Source organism: Coenobita brevimanus, chromosome 78, assembly GCF_032717465.1.
Source record: "Coenobita brevimanus isolate Jiangsu-jjx chromosome 78, ASM3271746v2, whole genome shotgun sequence".
Classification (NCBI taxonomy): domain Eukaryota; kingdom Metazoa; phylum Arthropoda; class Malacostraca; order Decapoda; family Coenobitidae; genus Coenobita; species Coenobita brevimanus.
Window position 1 is genome coordinate 32,925,188 of NC_137031.1, and position 10,147 is coordinate 32,935,334.

Consider the following 10,147-nt stretch of genomic DNA (forward strand, 5'->3'; position numbering starts at 1 on the left):
TGATGATGATGATGATGATGATGATGATTATTATTATCCTGTTCCTTCATCTTAGCTCATATTTTCAGATACCTAATCCCAGAGTTCATTTAGGGTGACGCAGTGAAGCCTACTCCTAGCCTCATCCTCTCACGCCTCTCCAGGGCCGCCTTCACTTCCTCCTCGGTCTTCCTCTCCTGCAGACTTGGGGTGGTAAGTGTTTTTTTTCATGCACAACCCCTTCAGTACGATGACGTCTGTTTTATTCTTGAGATAATTTTTAGTTCAGAGGCCCCCTTCCGTACCTGGCCTAATCGTACTGAAAAGGCTGATTGTTATATATTCTGTATAGTTTTGGTATCTCAATTGTCTTTCCCAAAATTTCTCTCTCTCTCTCTCACCATGGTATTACTGTTTTTACATTATTTCTATACCACGTTGAGTACACCGCTTCCCGTCCGATCAGCGAAGTTAAGCAACGTTGGGTCTGGTTAGTACTTGGATGGGTGACCGCCTGGGAACACCAGATGCTGTTGGCATAACTCCCTACGTGTCAAGTGGGGTTGGTGGAGGATTAGTGCCCCTCCCTGTAAAACAATTAACTCTAAGCCCTTGGCCACCCTGTTTGGGATACATGGCGTCTGGCAATGAATGAATGAAACATTATTTCTGGGCCGATCGGTATGAAAATTGTACCTAAACTTGGTATTATGAGACTTTTTTGTTTTTTCTGATTTTCGATATAGTCCTTTACAATTATAGTATAAGTCAAAAGGTGTAACAAGACGGGCCCGGAGCCACCAGACGCCCATATCAAACGTCCCAATAAAGGCATATGATTTATTTAGCTTCGAACATGCCCTCTAGCTTATTATACATGTGCTAGAGAAAACGGGTCTTATGTTTGCCTATAAGGGGATACTGTACTAGAGTTAGAGTATTGGAATCACCGTGCATTTGTGGTGAGGGGAAACTATAATAACATAAAAACTTTGGGAAATGTCATACAGGTGCTTGTAAAAATAATTGGCCCTACTTAAACTTACTGTACGTAGCCTAAATTCTGTTTTGTTTCGGTCATCATCATCATCATCATCATCATCATCATCATCATCACCACCACCACCACCACCACCAAAGTAAGAAGCAGTTACAGGAAATATGCATGGGCACGTGAATGAAAATTTCTCTGCAGGATAAGAGTTGGGAAATTGAAGAGAAAGAGAGAGAGAGAGAGAGAGAGAGAGAGAGAGAGAGAGAGAGAGAGGAGTGAGGTGTGTAGAAAGATAAATGAGGTATGTAGAGTGTTGAGTTAGGTGTGCAGAATGAAGAAGTGAGTGACGTGTGTAGGAAGGTGAGTGTATGAGGAGGGGACGGGGTAACTGCTCACACTCCTTCAAGTTCAGAATTACACACATCACACATTCTCACATAAACCAACACCACCGCCTGTATACTGCACATACTCTTATATACATTTGGGTAGAAAAATCACTTTATATTCCCCTTGCTAACGTAATGCCATGATTTTTTTTTCTTACATGGACACTGTGATAGGAAAATAGATTCTTATTGGTATATGCATGCAGTTAAGAAATAGTAATCCTTCCTCCCGAGACGTGTGTGTGTGTGTGTTTGTGTAGAAATATTCATTAACCCTTCCTCCCGAGACGATTGTGTGTGTGTGTGTGTGTGTGTGTGTGTGTGTGTGTGTGTGTGTGTGTGTAAGCTGTCGCCTTACGATTATACTCAGACATGAGTTGAAGCTATCACTCCCCTGTAACACTACATCCTATTTCTTCCCCTCAATCTCTTCAATCCAGCGATGCGTCATTTTTATTTTTTCTACCAGCAGACAGTTTTATTAAGCAGAGGTGAGGCTTTTTCGAAGGGGGGGGGGTTGATATAGCCTTCATTAATTATTTCACTGTTAAAGATGAAGCTGAATTTAATTGTCTGGATACAGCAAGAGTAAAATATAAAACGCGTCCTGAGTTAGAAGAATCTGAATGAGACCTGCCGAACAGATGAATTTAACGCAGCCAAGGAAAATCGTCTTGTCCTATAGAGAAGTGAAGGCTGTGGCCCTTACTCGTGGGGTAAGGAGGCTCCCAAGCACCACTTCCTTAGCGATTTATTTTCGGATGTGGTTAATGGCATTTTGTACCGTAATTTATACAGACTATGGTGATGTTCAAAGGATGTGGAACACAGAATAGGACAGTAAGGTGTAATAAGCAAAATAAATCGCTTAGGGAAAGGTGCTAGGGAGCTTCCTTAACAGACAAGAATACGGGCCTATATCCATCCCCTCCAGTTCGAAGTCTCTCCTAAGCTGAGTGAAATCGTCTGGTGGTGAGAGGAATGGCACCGACGTAAGCTTGCGGACGGGGATAAGAGATTTGAGCGTTGGATATGAATCGTGGAAGGAGGTTGTTGTTGTAGTTGTTCATGTAGTTGTTGTAGTTGTCATTGTTCTTGTAGTTGTTATTGTAGTTATAGTTCTTGTAGTTGTTATTGTTTTTGCATTTGTTATTGTCGTTGTTGCCCCAAGTTAAGCCTGAAACCTGAACCTAATAAACTGCAGGGAGGTGAATTTCTCCTCCCGTAGCTCACCCTCCTCCTCCCGGGGGATATGGAAGGAGCTGAAGGACGTTCGTTTAAAAGGGCAGTGGATCCCCTCGGTTACATGGGTGCCACCACGTGAAGGCGACCCTCTCACAGCACCGGGGAAGAGGTAAAACTAGAATATACATGTAAGAGTCGGTCCGGTATTTTGTACTCTCCCTGGTAATGGCTCTCCTTGTCGCCTTCTGTGGACGCATTGACGCATTTCAGACGATTTTTTTCATTTGAATTTAAACGGGCTACCAGCAGACGATTTTCTTCAGCGGAGGGAAATTGCACCAGTGTCACAAATGTGGAATGTCACAAATTTCCTATTAGACATATGACCTTTAATTGCGGAATGTAAATTATCATGAACGATTTTTATTCTTCAAGGAGGAAAAAAAATAAAGAAAAAATGCGGAATCTTTCCTTCTCTTGTTCCTGCAATACAAGTCCAAGTTATGACAGGGAATTACTTGTAAACATATTGGAGATTCTCACTCCCAGAGTACCAAGACATGTGCTGTACTGTACTTATAACTGGGAGTACAGGTTCTTGAGCAGCAGGTCCATCATCTTTTGTGCTGTTTCCGTGGTAAGAAGGTTGACGGAGTAGGTGAGGGTGTAGTGGAAGCGGCCACGGAAGGAGTGGTACATATGCATTACAGGGTCGTAGGCATTTGACGTGAACCTAATCACATGACCGAGCCTTGCATGGTCCCCGTCAGTTGGAATGCGGATGTCGATGTTATTCATTGTCGCTGCAATGTAGTCGAATTGAGGAGGGTGTGGCTTGGAATACGCCTCCCGGAATCCGTCGCAGTTATAGAAGATCCTGCGGCCTAGACAGTGCATGATAATTGGTTCAGCCTCTAGGTCTTTGTAAAATTCACGATGGACTTTCTTGGCGTAATCCCAGAAGCAGCTTTGCCAACGAGCTGGGGTGACAATGGTGTGTATAAGGAGGGATGTGTGGGCTCCAAGAACATCCGCCATGTACTTGGGCATGTAGCGGCGCATGTTGATGGAGTTGGCAGCTTTGAATGTGTACTCGTCTTCTGCTACACCAGCCTCAAGGCAAAAGTCCACCAGGGAGACAGCTATGAGAGCCACAAACCCACTGTTCACTGTGATGTTATGTTCCTTACACTTCTTTATGAATCTGCTGGTCGTATCTAAGTCGAGAACAGTATGTAGAAATCGTGTCTTGAAAGGAACGCCTTCAATAGGTGGCAGTGCACGACATATGATAGGTTGCTTTAGATACCCAACACGAAACTCTTTCAGGAGAGCCTCGAGTCTTTCCGGGTCCTCTTCCAGTTTCTTATCCTGAGCATTAAGCATGTCATCAAATTCCTTGGCACCTTTGTACTCCCGCATTTCCACTGTGTCATCGATTTCCTTTCCTGCAATGATGTCGTTGAGAATCTGCATGAAGAAGTCAATGGTCTGTGTACAAGTGGTTCCATCAGCATTGGCGTGGTGGTTGGCCAGGACTAAACTACAGGTATAAGGGAAGGTGGTCTTAAGTTCTTCCCTGGAGCATATCGCGTCCTTCTCCTTGGTGAGCAGCCTGGCGCACCACAATGGCCCCTCCGTTGAGTTGTAGTTGTAATTTCCAAGTTCTTCTGTCACCTCCTGGGCAGTGACATCCTGGCTATCCACCACCTGTTTGGAAAAAAATATACGAGTATATTGTTATTCATATGGAAGGAATACGTGTATTATACTCATTTTAATGTAATTTGGCCTGAAATGCCCATCTCCCCATTTTCATCATCATCATTGGTCAGTTGTAACAATAGATTAATGCTAGGAAATGATGCTGGTCACGAAGAAGTGTTACTGGGAAGATTGTAGAGCAGCAGCAGTGTCTTTTCCTGCCACTGAGGTGTACGTGATATATGTAACAGAAGGACGAATTTTTAGGCCAAGTTAGTGTAAAAGAATTGTAGCTTCCACAGTCCAAAGAGTTTTTATTTTAAGTCGTTTATTCTTGTTACCTCCGGGCTATTTTATTCAGCTTAGGAAAAATTAATCGTTTTCAACTGGTCCTTGAAGGCTTTGTTTAGTTCCTCCATTTCCAGATCTCCCTCTCTTCCAGGCTGCATGAAATAGTTTGAAGGCAGAAAGAATAAAATGAAAAATATGTAATGGAGTTTTAACTTATGAAAAGTACGACACGTGCAAGGTAATTAAGTGCATATTTTTCCAACACTGAGGCTGCTATGACCTATCTGACAAATACTTTATGGTGGCTATATAAACACTCAGGTTCCAGTACTGTCCCTCAGCTAGAAGAAAAATATAGAGCCAGGCGTTAGTCGGAATACATTACTTCTCAGTGAATAATAAATTAAAAAGAATCATAAATTAATAATAAAAGTAAATGTTTCTGTTCCTTTATCGGTTTGGTCATTTAGTTCACGTACTGCACAAAGGTACATTGAGGAAAATAGTGTGGCATATCATTTACTTTTATATTAATACTGTGACATATGATTTCCGTATTAAATTAAATAGCCCTGAAGAACACCCTGCGTTATCTTTAATTTTAAGGAAACTGTATAACCTAAACAAACTGAATGGGTTCTTTCTCTAAAGTAATTATGGAACCAGAAGATTTGTTAGTAATGTTATGCAGCTTCCAAAAGACTGTCGAACGCTTAGGGCAGGTCAGAGTTAATAGGGAGATTCGTTTGTCAGTATTATATTTTATCCGTGATTATCATGAGAGCCATCTCGGTTGATAATTTTAGTCTGAAGCTGTGTTGAGTATTTGAAATTAGCTTAATTTGATTCATGGAATTCTTTCATTTGATTCATTTTTTTTTTTTTTTCGATAATTTTGTAAAGTACTGGTGGAAGTGAGATGGGTCGATTGTTACTTATATCGTTGGTGTCCCCGTTTTTTATAGAGGGATGACTAGCGTGTTTCCATGACGTGGGGAAGATGCCAGGTGACTGTGGAGGTATTTATGAGGATAGTTACGTAATAGGCAGTGATAAGAACTGATTCCGTAATTACCCGAAGTTATGCTACCCAAGTCGAATGCTTTTGATTCCTGTGGGTGCTTCATAGTTAGAATGACTGTGTTGATGTCAGCAAGGTAAGGGTGAAAATGTACGATGCTGCCATTATCTTGCCTCATGGCACAGTGGCTGCCGTCACTGTTGCCTAGGTAGAAAGAAACATATTGCCCCACCAAGGCTCGGGAAAAAAAAAAAAAAACTTGGCCACCCATTCCCGTGTGTAGTACTGCTAGCAAGTGTAATATACTGTTGAAAATTACACTTTTTTTTATCCAGAGAAGTACGTGGTATATGGAAGAGGTGTAATATTTTGTCATGTATTTTTCGTGAAGTATTACTGTGTTCAATATTCCTTGTGATGTATAATTCAAGTGCGTGTTATAGCCTATATATATATATATATATATATATATATATATATATATATATATATATATATATATATATATATATATATATTATACAGTCTCTCTCTCTCTCTCTCTCTCTCTCTCTCTCTCTCTCTCTCTCTCTCTCTCTCTCTCTCTCTTTCTCATGTTTTGTACATAATTTGTAGCTTTTATCCGAGGGGCAGTTGGCCGGTGTATTTCTTTAGCATCTACGGGAGCACAACTGTCTAAATTTGGGGGGTCTCGCTAATACAGAAAATATGTTTCTTTCGTGAAATAATAATAATAGTGATAGTAGTAGTAGTAGTAGTAGTAGTAGCAGTAGCATCGTCATCATCATCATCTCACCTGAAAGTGCAACCAGGTAACCTTCTCACCTCAAAGTCAATCTCCTCCCGGTTCATGTAACACGCCCACAGCTGCCCGCCGCGGCGCCTAAAGCACAGTCGCAGCGTCGGCACCTTCCTGTTGGCGACACACAGGATTAGGTCAGGTCAGGTCAGACTAGGTAAAGTTAAATTAGGTCAGGGTGGGTCAGGTCAGATCATGTTAAGTTAGGTCAGGGTAGGTTAAGTTAAACTAGGTCGGGTTGGATTAGGTTGGTTTAATAAATATGTTAAAATATTTATACTTATGACTGAATATCGCCAATAATTATATGTGTTTGAGGCAGATAAAAAGGCCTAGGGAGTTTTCGAAATAAGTGGATGAAACTAGATGACTGATAACAAGTGAAAACCAGCAAAAATATCAAGATGAAGGCCAGAATGAATGAAGAAAAAGTGACTAGACGTACTGAGAGGTAGGAAAGCCTGAGTGTGTAGTTCAAGATGAGAAAAGTGAGCACATGAATGATTGAAACTTTTACGATGAGGAGAGAGGTGGAGAACATCTGATGGTAAGTGATGACCCATGAGTGAGTGATAACAGGTGATAAGACAGTGACGCCTGAGTAGCTGAATTAAAATGAAAAATCCCAATGAAACCAGGTAAGACGTGAATAAAAACTAGTGAAATTCCTCCAGAGAAACGTGACGGAAATGACGTGGAAAATGAACAAGACATGAGAACACATAAAGAAAAAAAATGATAAGACAGGAAAAGAACAACTGAAATTATCAAGAGTGAAGAGAACATGTTAAAAATTGAACAGAACGTGAAGAGAACGAGTAAAAAAAAAAGAAAAAAAAAACTGAGCAAGACATGAAGAGAACACGTAAATTTTTTTTAACAAGACTTGAAAAGAACAGGTGGAATAGTGAACAAATGGACAGAACAAGCGAAAAACAAAACAATACATGAGAATAAGTAAAAAAAAAGGAACAAAGCATGAAGAGAACACAACAAAACTGAAGACATGAAAAAATGAAAAACTTGAAGAGAACGGAAAAATAGCTAGACATGAACAGGTGAAAAAATGAAGAAAACGTGAAAAGGACGATTTAAAAAAAAAAAAAAAAAGGCGAAGAAAACACGTAAAAATGAAAAAAAATAAGAAAACACGTAAGAGAATAGAACGAAGAAAACACGTAAGAAAAAGAACTAAACGATGAAAACACGTGAAAATGAACAAAACGAAGGATAGGGTAAAGTAAAACAGACCAGAGTAGATGGACGAACGGGCAAAACGAAGAAAAGTGAAGAGAAGTGAGTCATACCTGAACAGATGAACGAATGCCTGTCTGACGTGGTTGGTGTCGAGTGGTTTGACGGTACAGAGAGTGAGGCAGTAGACGTTCTTGAAGTAGTTGTTGTGGTTGCATCCCTCCAGCATAGCCTCCATCACCGTAGCTGGGTGTAGCAACTGGAACCCGTCAGACCCCTCCATCCTTTGCCTTGGAACTGGAACGTTTTTTCGGACCAGGAACGTTGTCTTGGAGCTGGAACGCTATCTTAAGAGCTAGGTCGTTGTCTTGGAACTGGAACGTTTTTGTGGTCTTGTAATTTTGTCTTCATAGAACTGGAACGTTTTTCGTCGACCAGGAACGTTGTCTTCTGGGAGCTTGAGCGTTTTCTTGGGATTGGAACGTTGTCTGGCGCCTGGAATATAGTATTACTGTTTACCTTTTCAGTCCGGTGACGTATTTTTCGTTACATTCAAGTTACCCCCTGATTATCTGAAGAACTGTACAGTCACTCTCATAAGTAGGGTACGTCTCGTGAACCCAGAGACGCCTGAACCAGATGAACCACACGTGACTGTCTGGTTCGCCCAACAGATGGCAGTGGGTCGTGAGTTGAAGATGGAGAGGCGGGGGATCGTGGGTGAGAGGGGACGTATGAGACGGGCATATCAGGGATTGTAATTACAGAAAGAGGGTTGGGATTTAAGTGAGAAGACTAAAGAGTTTTTTTTTCTCTCTCTCTGGACGGGAGGGTTGGAATTGAAGTTCAGTGACTAAAGAGTAATCCACAGTGTTTTTTTAAGTTAGTTTCATTCTGACGACGAGCAGCAAAAGTAGACTATCGTTTAGGTCCCTAGCTATGCTTCTGGGAGAACATGGTCAAGAGAAGCAGAGTTACCGACATATTTGTTTGCTTTAGGCGAGCGTGAATCATGTAAAATAGAACCATCATCTTATGCCAGAACTAAACCTAAAAGCCGAGGTGCGTGACTGTTATATGTGGAATATATAGGCATGCCGCTGAATATTGCACTTTAAAATTTTTAGGCATACTCCTGAATATTATTAAACTTAAAAGAATATGGGCATGCTCGCGAATATTATTTGACGTTGGCTCCCTCGTCGTTACCAAGGCCAATAATTGTTATTGGCTTTGGTAGTTTCGTCATCCCTCCCGCATCCTCCTCCCTTGCGTTCCCTCTAAGGGCAAGAAGTGGCCATGCATTATAAGATGATGTAAATGATCAACTGTTCCCTGTATCATATATATATATATATATATATATATATATATATATATATATATATATATATATATATATATATATATATATATATATATATATATATATATATATATATATATATATATATATATATATATATATATATATATATATATATATATATATATATATATATATTGTGTGTGTGTATGTGTGTGTGTGTTTGTGTGTGTATATTAATACAGGGAAGAAGGAACCAAAGGCCAAAATAGAAGAAGTGTAGGAAAAGAGAGATTGTGAATGTAAATGTAGAAAAATGCCGAATATGAAGTACACTAAATTATCTTTCCAGTGACATCACAAAATACACACATGCTAACAAAACAGACAGACACATGACCTCACGATCTCACACGAATATACACACACACAAACAGATACATGGGCACAAGTAAAAACACAAACAGATAAACACAGAACAAAATATCACGAAAATAAGCATACACAGACAAATACACAGACACATACAAGCACTCACAATCATACAGAGAAACATACACAAACATACAAGTATACAAGCATGTATCATACACACAGACATACAAAAACAAATGGAAACACGAGCACAGACAGACGGACAGAGAAAAAAAGTCACAAACAAAAATGCTCGCACACAGTAACAAAGATCCATAGACGCGCAGGCTCATAAACAGAGAGAGAATCCTTCTCTTGCATAGTGCTGTATTCGTCCATCCATCCGTCATCCAATCCTGTGTCACCCCATGAGGAGCGTAGGAGCCCAGGGCTGAATAAGTTGGTCCTGACATTTAAAATAAGAGTGACCAGCTTCACTCATCCTTGAGTGGCATTACGTGAGCAATAAACCCCAGCCACCCCTTGGATATAAACCTGCACAGGCTTCATCGGATTGGAGCGCTTTAACTACCCACAAAACCACCAGGCGCCATAATTTGATTATATGGTTACCACCCAACATAGTAAATGGTTTCCTGGTGTACAAAAAAACCACTTGGCTAGTCACTCAGTGTAGAGTCACCCATAGACAGAAGGAACACCCACCATCAATATTGAATTCATACTAAGGCTCTCTCATACAGGACTGGTGTATTGGTATTAGTGGAGTGATTTTAGAAGATGTTGGTGGGTCCTCATGGTCGATCAGTAAAGTCTGTTGTAAAATTCTAATCCATAACTTGGGGGGGGGGGGTGACCGGCCAATCCCTTCAGGATAAGAGGCCTGTACTAAAATGTATGAAATTGTGTG

General features: G+C 40.6%; 1 protein-coding gene and 1 pseudogene across 1 annotated transcript; one reads left to right on the plus strand and one right to left on the minus strand.

Moving 5' to 3' along the window:
• The first annotated feature begins 399 nt into the window (after nucleotides 1-399).
• Nucleotides 400-518, plus strand: LOC145408896 (5S ribosomal RNA; annotated as a pseudogene).
• A 2,603-nt stretch (nucleotides 519-3,121) lies between these two features.
• On the minus strand, nucleotides 3,122-7,949 carry LOC145408620 (uncharacterized). Its single transcript, XM_080279308.1, has 3 exons — nucleotides 7,670-7,949; nucleotides 6,389-6,476; nucleotides 3,122-4,257 (listed from the first exon to the last, which is right to left on the minus strand). Exons 1-3 carry the CDS (start codon nucleotides 7,837-7,839, stop codon nucleotides 3,124-3,126), a joined length of 1,392 nt encoding a protein of 463 aa, XP_080135434.1. The 5' UTR covers nucleotides 7,840-7,949; the 3' UTR covers nucleotides 3,122-3,123.
• Nucleotides 7,950-10,147: the final 2,198 nt, after the last annotated feature.